This window comes from Dipodomys ordii, unplaced genomic scaffold (assembly GCF_000151885.1).
Source record: "Dipodomys ordii isolate 6190 unplaced genomic scaffold, Dord_2.0 Scaffold71, whole genome shotgun sequence".
Lineage (NCBI taxonomy): Eukaryota > Metazoa > Chordata > Mammalia > Rodentia > Heteromyidae > Dipodomys > Dipodomys ordii.
In genome coordinates, this window is record NW_012267287.1 from 707,905 (window position 1) to 718,963 (window position 11,059).

The 11,059-nt window shown below is 58.2% G+C and overlaps 1 protein-coding gene across 1 annotated transcript in view; it reads left to right on the top strand.

Annotated features, from left to right (window-relative positions):
* Uvssa (UV-stimulated scaffold protein A) overlaps positions 1 to 11,059 on the top strand; it is a 26,952-nt gene that overhangs the window by 3,030 nt on the left and 12,863 nt on the right. Inside the window, exons 4-6 of the mRNA XM_013023954.1 lie at positions 308 to 420; positions 651 to 773; positions 9,134 to 9,242. Of these exons, the coding sequence (XP_012879408.1) occupies positions 308 to 420; positions 651 to 773; positions 9,134 to 9,242 (345 nt within the window). The remainder of the gene's footprint in view (positions 1 to 307; positions 421 to 650; positions 774 to 9,133; positions 9,243 to 11,059) is intronic.

Consider the following 11,059-nt stretch of genomic DNA (forward strand, 5'->3'; position numbering starts at 1 on the left):
GGAGCTGGACCTGGAGCCGCAGTGGTGGGGGGGCTGGACCTGGAGCCGCAGTGGTGGGGGAGCTGGACCTGGAGCCGCAGTGGTGGGGGGGCTGGACCTGGAGCCGCAGTGGTGGGGGAGCTGGACCTGGAGCCGCAGTGGTGGGGGAGCTGGACCTGGAGCCGCAGTGGTGGGGAGCTGGACCTGGAGCCGCAGTGGTGGGGGGCTGGACCTGGAGCCGCAGGAGGGCCCCAGAGAGCTCACCTTCCCTCAGCCGAGGCTGGCCAAGCTCGCCTTCCCTCGGCTGCGATTGGCCTCTGTGTTCCAGATGACCTGAAGGTGCGGGAGAGCGAGGACAACCTGGCTGTCCTCCACGCTGCCCGGGACGCCCTCAAGCTCATCAGGAACAAATTTCTGCCAGCTGTGTGCTCCTGGATCCAGGTGCGTTCACGCCTGGTGTCCAGGTGTGACCGTGTTAAGCACAGAGCCAGGCAGAGTGCTGGTGGAGGAGGAGGGAAGACAGAGCAAGCAGCCCCAGCCCCCGAAACACTCCGCCCCTGCCTGCAGACCCCTGTGTGGTCACAAACAGGGCGGGGACAAGTTCCTCGAGGCCTGGTCAGGCTCCCCAGGGCCTGCCACCGGCCTCTGTGACCTGCCCTCTTGCTTTTCAGCGGTTTACCCGCGCAGGGATCCACAGCCAACACTTAAGATGTGCCATTGACCTGAAAATGGAACTGGAGCTTGCTTTGAGAAAGTGTGAGGAACTGAACATCGAGCTGGGACAGAAGGACGTGGTGAGGATATGGGCATGACCCGCAGGCGGGGCGGCGGGGCCTTCTCTGAGGGCAGAGAGAACACGGAGGGTTTGGCGTGGGTAGTGGCGAGCCCTGGAGGCCTGTGCTCAGCTCTCGGAGCTTCAGAATATTCTTAGTCCTTCCTTTCTAGGCCCAGCTTTAAGCAGTGGGGACCCAGACCAGCCTCTCCCAGCCTCGGGCCTGCCATTGTAGCAGCAGAGCAGAGCCTGCTCCCCACCCAGCCTTCTGTGAGCTGAACGTGCGTGCTACAGTGGTAGAACTACTCTGCGTTATAGTTAAGGGTACAAGAGATTCGGGCACCTCCAGGGAGCCCAGAGAACTAGGCTTTTTCCTCTCCGCCCCCAACTCCAGCCTTGTGCAGAGCTCAGCTGCTTATAGGGCGTTGGCAGCAGAGGCGCTGTCTTCTCTGGGAGGCCCAGCTGAGTGGAGAGCGCGGGTGGCGGGAGGGGTGATGTGGGTGCTGTGCCCGCTGGAGGGCAGCGCTGGAGGCCCAGCTGAGTGGAGAGTGCGGCTGGCGGGAGGGGTGATGTGGGTGCTGTGCCCGCTGGAGGGCAGCGCTGGAGGCCCAGCTGAGTGGAGAGCGCGGCTGGCGGGAGGGGTGATGTGGGTGCTGTGCCCGCTGGAGGGCAGCGCTGGAGGCCCAGCTGCTCCATGTGCACTTTGGTCAGGAAGGGCCTGTGGATTTGTGAGCGAGGACCTGGGCCTCCAGCGCTCCCAGGGCGGGAGGAAAGTGCAGGTCCCAGAGGTGCGGCATGGAGGTCAGGGGGCAGAGGTCGCGGGCACTGCACACATGGGCTGGCTAGAGGGCAGGGGGCGCAGGGATGAGCTTGGGCTGGGAACAGGGCCCCAGTGCCTGATGGGGACAGGAGGAACGCGGGTCCTGTGTGGGAGTCCTCAGGGCCTGTGCCAGAGAACTTGTTCTTCGTGTGGTTAGAGCTCGTGATTGAGAGACAAAAGCGTCACAGCCAGGGCTCTGCCCTCCCAGACCCCGCTCCATCCCACCTTGGTGGCCTCAGGAGGTTTCAGAATGGAGGTGCTCCATTCCAGTCCCTAAGCCCAGAGCCTGAGCCAAGAGCTCAGCTCTCAAAGCTCACCTCAGTGGAGCGTGGGGCCAGCCCTGGTCTGGGGCAAGACCAGGCTGGGAAGGGAGCTTTGGGATGGGAACAAAACTGCCTTTGCTGAGGAAAAGGTCAAGTTTGAAGTCAGCCAGAAACCCCAACCTAGAACCCAACGTGGGAAATACTCGGTGCGCCTTTCAGCCTGCGGGCAGGAAGCCCGGGAAGGGCTAGAGCTGGCCTGGAGGGAGGGAAGAAGGCCAGACTGCAGCCAGCAGAGGGCAACCTTGCCTTCCTCCAGCCAACCGGCCCTGGCCACCCTGGGGTCCCCGCTCTGCAGCAGGGGCTACTGAGCCATCTCTGGGTGCTGCTAGTAGTGGATGAGAGTTTTGTTTCATTGTGTCACATTTTGTGAGTTTTGACCCAACTCTTTGCAGGGGTGTAGTTTCCCAGTGGTAGGGGGAGATGGCCACTCCTGTCTGTCAGCACACCGGAGGTCAGCATGAGCTAAACTGTCTGATTCTGTGTGCCCAGGCTTACAAGGTTGTCAGAGCAACAAGCCTGTCCCTCACTGGGACTCCTGTGGGGTCCTGTCACGGCGTCTGGGGGGCCTTCCCGTTGCATCCCGGCCCCCTCTGCTCTCCTACTGGGTGCTGATGCTGCTTGTCAGGAATGGCCATGTGGCTGTGAGCCTGGGCCGAGCAGACCTGAGCTGGGTCGACACACTAGCCCGTGCTCACAGCGCACACTGAGGACCTGGCCTCGTGTGCGAGCATGTGCGCGGGCGGGGCTCTGCCACCCCTGTGGTCCCCGGTGCCCACCTGGACACATGAGCTTGGGACTCCGTGGCCCCCGTTACCCTGCTCCCGTGGCTACAGCCTTGGCTTCCTGCTATTCGGACGCTCAGAGTTGCTGCGTGAGTGGGGGTGCACCCACAGTGGTGGGTGCTGGCGGGGCCTGAGGCCTTGGTGCTCTGTCCGCATCCCCAAGGGTCCATCATGGCCACTGAGGCTCCATGGTGCCATTGCCCTCTCCAGGCTCCCATGGGACAGGGTCACAACTGTTTCAGACCTGCTCCGCCTCATCTGGACCTGGTTTGTGGGTGGTGGGCTCTACAGCCATTGCCTGGCCACACCCTCCTGGGCTCTGGGCCGCTCAGGACGCTGGCCCATTCCTACCACAGCATCTAGAGGCTCGCCAGAGCTGCTCCCCAGCAGTGTCCTGGGGCCGCCGTGACTGGCCCTGTGCGTGAGGGCCATTGTGGCCGATAGCGTCTCAGCTGCACTTGGAAAGGGAGGCCTCGCTCTGCCCGTTGTCAGCTGAATGGACGCTTCCAGACCGTTTGCACAAATGGATTCAGCAGAACGCTCTGCTCAGAAGTCCCTGGAGGTTTTGCTCACCACAGCTGAGCGCCAGGACTTGCTGCAGATGAAGTGATTGGCGGCTCCCAGCTGTGGCCGGCTCTGGCTCCGGCAGCTCCGCTTCCCAGAATAGCTGCACTGGGCGGCGGCTGCCTATCTGCCCATCTCCCTCCTGCGGCTGAGCAGAGCCCGGTGCAGCACCAGCCTGCGCAGGGCAGGTGGGGCCAGCTAATGAAGGCTGGTGGTAATTAGAGCTGTTTTAATTAGAAATTATGAATGAGGCGTTCTTCACCCATTTCTAGATAAAATTTACGGAGGCTTAAATCACTTCCCTGAGTGTGTTGCCATTAGCATGGGATTGGCACCGTTAACTCTGCGTGTGGAGCAGGCCGCGTGGGAACACTAATTCAATAATGCGTGGTTTGACCATTTCAGAATTTCTAACAACTGTGTCAGAGCCCAAAACAAATACGATGCTACCAGTTAAACGCAAATGACAACAGCTCAGATGCTGGCCGGTTCCAGCCGGCTCCTCGGGCCCTGTCTGGGAGAGGCAGCTTTGAGTTGAGGCTTCCCAGGCCGACTCCTGTCGGGCTCGTGGTCTCCCTTCTGACATAGAGGCTCTGTCTCCAAAAAATACTTCAGCCAGTTTAAATATGTTTGCTTGTTTTATAGAGTGTTTTCACGTCGGCTCTCAGAAGCAGGCAGGAATAAATCTTCCCCAGATCGATGTGGAGGGTCATTTGGTAGAGTTGGTTTCCACTTTGCTCTCCTGCTGAAGAGCTGTAATAATCCATAGCTGCCTCATTCATTAAACTGATAAAAATCCTTGGAAACTTTTAAATTGCTTGCCTTTTAATTATGTAGCTCAGATCTCCAGTTAGTGTGTATTGTGTAATTAAGAAAATACCAGTTCCACTGGTCGGTGGATCGGAAGGGTGGCCCGTGGCGTGGGTCCGTCTGGCCATCAGCAGCTGTGCTCTCCTTCCCGGACTGTTGCGCTGTATGGACTGCGTGGTGTCGTGAGGCCGGCATGGCCTCGGCCTGTCCTCCCCGCGCGGGAGCTGCCATCTGCGGTGCTGTGTGCGGGTTTGTGGTGGGTCCCCGGCAGCCTTTCAGGCTCTCCCAGGCCTCTCCTGCTGCGTGTTGGGGAAGCTTTCTGCTCTGTGCTAGGTCTTCGAGTGTGTGCTTCTGTAGGTGAAAAGGACAGGGAGAAAGGCCTGGGGAATGAAATGTTGAACCGTCAAGCCCGCACAAGCAAGGCAGGGAAACTAAATCAGCCTCGCAGGGACCTTGTGCTGCGGTGGGGCCAGTAAACAACCTCCATCACCCCGAAGGCCAGCCCACACCCGGTGGAGAGCAGGGAGGGGGGCAGCACACATTCTTGAGAGGCCAGCCCTGGGCTGGGAGCGCGTGGCCTTGTGCTTCCCTCAGACCTCACTGCTCAGCGCCTCCTCGTTATTCCCTGTTTATTTTCCCCGCGTTGGTCAGTCATGGGGCTTGAACGCAGGGCTTGGGCGCTGTTCCTGAGCTTTTGTGCTGAAGGCTAGCGCTCTACCACATTGAGCCATAGCTCCACTCTGGTTTGAGGTGGTTCATTGGAGATAAGAGTCTCATGGACTTTTCTGCCTAAGCTGGCTTTGAACTGTAGTCCTCAGATCTCAGCCTCTTGAGAAGCAAGGATGACAGGCCTGAGCCACTGGCTCCCAGCATTTTATTCCTTTAATTCCAGGAGTAGTCCATTTTTCAGATGAGAAAACTGACTCTGGAGGAACCTGTATGAGCCTTGATCACCTGGTGACATGGCATGGGCGCTGGGGGCCGGGCCGTGGGGCAGAGGCTGCTCGGCATGCTCTGAGAGCCCTGTCCACCGTCTGTCTCACTGGAGTTACGGGGCCAGTGCCTGGGGCCATGCCCCACCTCTGCGTACTCTGTGTCTGCAGATGTCTGCCCCATGTCTCTGTTCATCGTGGGCCAGGCCTAGCCCCCCCTGGGCAGCTTTCTCTGCAAGCTCTGAGGGTTCTAGGTAGAGGTGCTGGTGACATTGCAGGGTGATTTTTGTATTCCTTTGGCTGTGATAATGGTCATGGTCGTGATCATGTGTAGTGATAAACTGTATACGTATTATGCAGAATCCCAGGAAAAGAGACTGCTTACTCTGGCCACGCGTCCGCTGGGCACACGCGCTGCGCACCAGCAGGCCGACACCTACGAGGGCCGGTGCGCCTGCGCCATCCTGCTCTGAAGCTGTTGTGAGATCTCTCTGGAGAATGTGTGCGGGCTTCAGTGCCTGCTCTGCGTCCGCGCCAGTGTGCCTGTCCCCGCACGCTGGCCGGCGCGCCCTCTGTCCTCTGAAGGCGTCCGTCCCTGGCAGCCGGAGATGCACATGAGATATTGGCCTGGCCGGGCAATTTGCACGGCCTTCCCGGGAGGGCATTAGCATATAAATAGCAGATGCAATGACGGCCATCACAGCTGAGCACGTTTAATTTTTAGTTTATAAGATAGAATGGGTTTTTAAATGCATAGCCATCAAGCCGCTGAAAGACAAATGCAGTTTGGAACTCACTTGTCTGACGAGGCCTTACATCATTTTTTTTTAAAAGGGAAATAGACACACATAAAACTGGACAAAAGTGATTTCTTGGGTGGAAAGTAATTGAGATTGCGCACCAAGTTAATTAGATCGTACGAAATTTATTTAATGGTCCCAGCTGTATCTCCGGCCGAGGGCCTGTGGGCTGCCTGCCACGTGCCTCCACCCATTCCTTCGCAAATAATTAGCACTCACCACCCCCGCTCTGTCAACTGATTGCGTTGTATATTTTAGCCATTTTATTGCTTGTTTAATTATCATCATGGAGACTCATTTTTCTAAATCCTTTTAACTGTGGATGAAAATCAATTTGTATAAAACCCACAGTGTCCCCCCCCCCCCAGCCTGGTAGCAGCATCGTGTCATGTGAGTGGAGTGGTTGGCCCTACGGTGGGGGGGGGTCTGCAGTTCCCACCTGGGCTCTGACCCCCGGCCCTGACCTCTGAGGACCTTACCTGTCGGTGGGGGTGGCACACAGCCTGCCCCGCTCCAGGGCCCCATTCCTACTCCCTCCCTGCGGAGGACACAGCTCCCAGTGGGGCTAAAAGCAAATTGCTCTCTAGCACATTTTCCAAGCCTGACCCTCTGGTGTTTTTGTTTTTTGTTTTTGCTGGTCCTGGGGCCTGTACTTTGGGCCTGGGTGCTGTCCCTCAGCTCTTCAGCTCAAGGCTAGGGCTCTACCACTTGAGCCACAGCACCACTTCTGGCTGTTTCTGCTTATGTGGTGCTGAGGAATGGAACCCAGGGCCTCATGCATGCAAGGCAAGCGCTCTACCACTGAGCCACCTTCCCAGCCCAATCCTGACCCTCTTGAAGATGCCTCACCCCACACCCCAGGCATCGGGCCCCTGTGCGGGCCCTGCACCTCATGGCTGGCCTTGGGTGCTGTCTGACCTGATCTGTGACCTTGAGGACAGTTGGCCTGTCTGCCAGGCTGTGTGTGAGTTTTAGAGGTGAAGGAGACCCATCCCAGTCCTCAGGACCGCTCCCTTTCCCTGGGGCCCGCCCGCTTGGGCCACAGCCTTCCTCCTCTCTGAACCAGCTGTGGGTGAGATCTCTGAGCAGGTCACACGGTCGGCCCAGCAGCCTGTGGCGTGGTGCTCGCTGCCCCTCCTCCATATTGGAAACGCACCACTGGCCCCTCAGGAGCAGCACATCTGCTGTCAGTGCCCCAGCAACTTTGGCATCCTGGGTTTGCAACAGCCCTGTTCATCAGATAAGGATTAAAGCCTGAGGACAGAAGCTTCCACGCTGTCCATTTAGTATTAGTCCTTAAAGCTCTGGCTGGCTGGAGGGTTTACAGCATGAGGATGGCCGGTGAAGGTTACTGTGGTCCAAGAGAAACTCTCAGGAAAGACTCTGAAAGGTTCCTTGTGCTGGAGGCCGGTGGAGGCCTCCCCAGTGCGACTTCAGAACGAAGGGGCCTAGAGTCCCACCTTTAGCCACAGAAACGAACAGTTTTAGCTGAAGAGAAAGAAGGTGTAATTCCTAGTCGTTAGTGAAGCTGTTGAGTATTTTTTTAGGAAATGAAAATTTGATAAAAAGTCCTCAGTGAAATTCAAGGGTGTGAGCCGTAAGCATAATACTTTATGAAAATCACCCCCATATTTAAAATCTGGCACTATATGTTATGCATTGTAGCACCCAGTCCACATCTACCTTTTAGAAAATTAAAACACATAAATTCTGTTTAGTGTTTGATACGCACTGCACTAGCCGAGACCGTAATGCCCTAAAACCTTGGGCTGCTTTCCACCTTTCATAAATTCCTGGGTAGATTCTATACAAAAATAATTTTCAGGTCCGTGGCTCATTGTTATTCAAACGTGATTGATGGTCGTCATTTGCTCAGCTCGGGAGTTAAGTGCCCCTGTCATTTCCAAAGAGTATAATTGGGACGTTTCACAGGTCAGCGGTGAACAGGCTTCCCTTTTGATCAGTGTTAGACTGATAACAAAAATTACAGTTTCCCATGATTAATGTCTCCTGTGCTTCCCAGATGCACAGCCATGGGCCGTACCTAAACAAAGTACATTTACATCTGATTATGCCTCTTGGGTAGCCGTGTCCCTGGCAGGGCGCTGGACCCAGCAGCCGCAGCCAGATGTGGCTTGCCGATGCCCAGGCCCAGGGCCTGGCTCTACCTAGGTGGGCCCCTCTGAGCCAGAGTAAGCTGGTGGAGCACCGCAGGCCTGTCTCCCCAGGATCTGCCATCAGCTCGGGGCTCCTCCCGGGGTCAGCAGTCACCCCTCTGTTCTCCTCACGCCAGAAAACAAAGCCAGGCCTCTGTGCCTCCGGGTGTCTCTGGAGATAGAAAGTGGATGCGTGGGTCAGAGTGACTGAGTTCTGCAGCTTTTCTCTTCCAGCTCTGTGAAGGTTCCCCTTGTGGCCATTCATCCACAGGGCCCTCCTGTCAGCTCAGTCCTGGCTATGGGGGGGGGGGGGGGGGGAGGCTCACGTGGTAGGCGGGAAGTGGGGAAGAGGTTGGAAGGATGGGCTGCTAGCATCCTGCCCCAGCTAGGCCGGTGGGAAGAGCTCACCAGCCGTGGCTGCTCCCTTGGCTGGCGGTGGCCACAGCTGTGAGCGCGGTGAGCGGCCGCCCCCCAGCACCCCCCCTCCCAGGCATCCTGCTGTCTGGAAGCCATGTGGGCCCTTGGCAGTGCCTGCCCCTGTTACTGGTAGGAGGAAGCAGGTCTTCCTGCCTCAGGGCGGAGGGCACCCCAGGGTGTTAGGACTCACAGGCCAGCAGGGGGCAGTGTCAGACGGCTTGTAGTATCTGATTCCGAGGGCTCTGCCACACTTGAGCCCGTTTAGGTTTTCAGGTAGACTCTCCTGCTTTTGCGTGGGGCCAGACAGAGTGATCCTCTACCTACACCTCCTGGGATTTCAGGGGCACACAACATGCCTATTTTGTTGGTTGAGATGGAGTCTCACCAGCTTTTTGCCTGGACTGGCCCAGACTGCCATCCCCACAAGCTCCCCTCCGCCTCCTTGCCTCTTGAGTGACTGCTGCCTAACATGTGTGGCAAGCGTCTGCAGATGTTCTGTCCTGAGGCTTGGAGCCATGCTGGCGCTTCACAGGGATGAGAGGAAGGCCAGGCTAGGCCAGGTGTGCAGCAGGCCCGCTGTGGCCGTGGTGAGGCTGGCCTGGCCTCTGTCAGGGCACAGCCTGAGACAGCCTGCCCCAAGGTGGACCCAGCCCAGATGGGTTCTGAGCTGTGGGAAAGCCCTCCGAGCAGTCTCCTGCCAACCTCTGCTCCAACAGCACTTCTCATCCCAGGGTCTGGTGCTCTTATTTTTCCTTGGGGGTGGCGGGTATTTCTACAGGTAGAAGACCTGGAGGACAGGGAGGAGGAGGACGATGAGGACTTTGAAGAGGTTCCTGAGAAGGAGGGTTATGAACCCCATATCCCTGACCATTTGCGGGCTGCGTATGGTGAGTTGTGGGCCAAGGAGGGGGATGGGCGTGGGGGCGGGGCCGCCTGGGGAGGATGGTCCCTTCTCTGCACATGGTCTTTAGGCTGAGAACCCCTCCCTGGCTGGGGAGCTGGGTTTTGATGAGCACCTGGCCTGCCTCCCACCCTGCAGAACTGGATTGGAAACTGTCACTTCTATCCAACTTTGTAGAGTTAGCCGGGCACTGGTGGCTCACGCCTTCAATCCTAGCTGCTCAGGATGCTGAGATCTGAGGATCAAGGTTTAAAGTCAGCTTGGGCAGGAAAGTCCACAGGTTTCTTATTTCCCAGTAAAAGGGAGTAGAGGTGTGGCTTAAGTGGTAGAACACCAGCTTTGAGTGAAAAAGCCAAGCAAGAGCACAAGGTCTTGAGTTCAAGACTCAAGAGCAGTGCGTGTGCACGCGCACACACTGTGAGGACCCACAGCCACATGCAGGTGGTATTTGCACCTGTCAAGAGGGAAATACCAACAAGCCTAGCTTCCGTGGTGAGACAGACAGACAAGGGGGGTTGAACTGGACTCTGTAAGATGAAATGTGAACTTGTTGGGAGGATTGGGATGACTAGACAAGTCATGATGAAGACAACCCATTCGGGGTGTCGTGCCAAATTAACGTGGCCAGGCTGCTCACAGCCTTGTGCTTGCACCCCAGTGTGCCCACGGAGCTCGGTGGTACTGGGCGGGTCGCGCCCTGGGGGCAGGGGAGTGCTGGAGGGTGCGTGGTGAATAACCCTCACGAGACCTGGGGCGCTCCCTGCCCCGGGATGGTGTCTTCTCTCCTGGCTGCCTGGTGTTCGGACTCAGGCCTCACGTGGGCGCAGGGAGGTACTGTCGAGTGCCGTGGCCCGGCTCCGGGGCCTCTCATCCTGCTAGCTGCTGCCCTCAGCTGGACGAGGCTCGGGCTCCAGCTCAGGAAGGTTCTCGGACTGGGCAGCACGGGCCAGTGTGCCTCTTCTCCCTTGGGAAGCGCTGTAACAGGATGGCAGCGCAGCAGGCAGCACCCAGCTGCGCGGCACCTGTGTGTCCGTCCAGGTCGCCTCTGTGTGTCCGTCCAGATCGCCTCTGCCCCTCAGCTGTGTGTCCGTCCAGATCGCCTCTGTGTGCCCGTCCAGATCGCCTCTGTGTGTCCGTCCAGATCGCCTCTGTGTGTCCGTCCAGGTCACCTCTGTGTGTCCGTCCAGATCGCCTCTGTGTGTCCGTCCAGATCCCCTCTGCCCCTCAGCTGTGTGTTCAGATCCCCTCTGCCCCTCAGCTGTGTGTCTGTCCAGATCGCCTCTGTGTGCCCGTCCAGATCCCCTCTGCCCCTCAGCTGTGTGTCTGTCCAGATCGCCTCTGTGTGTCCGTCCAGATCGCCTCTGCCCCTCAGCTGTGTGTCCGTCCAGATCGCCTGTGTGCCCGTCCAGATCCCCTCTGCCCCTCAGCTGTGTGTCTGTCCAGGTCACCTCTGCCCCTCAGCTGCGTGTCTGTGTGTCCGTCCAGGTCGCCTCTGCCCCTCAGCTGTTCATCCTCCTCCCTTGGCGCTGGGGCTGGGCTCCTGAGCCATCACCTCCCAGCCTGATCGCACCACGTTTTCCCGGCCAAGCCACACAGGCTGTGGCGGTGGCACTAAGGTCTCTGGGCACTAAGGCACTAAGGGGCTCTGGGTCCCACATAGACCAGAAGAGACGAGCTCGGCGCTGTCCTCAAAGAACAGTTGTTCCCTTCTGTCCCTGTGGCCTGCGGTGTGGGAGGGGCCAGCAGTCCTGCGGTGTGGGAGGGGCCAGCAGTCCTGCGGTGTGGGAGGGGCCAGCAGTCCTG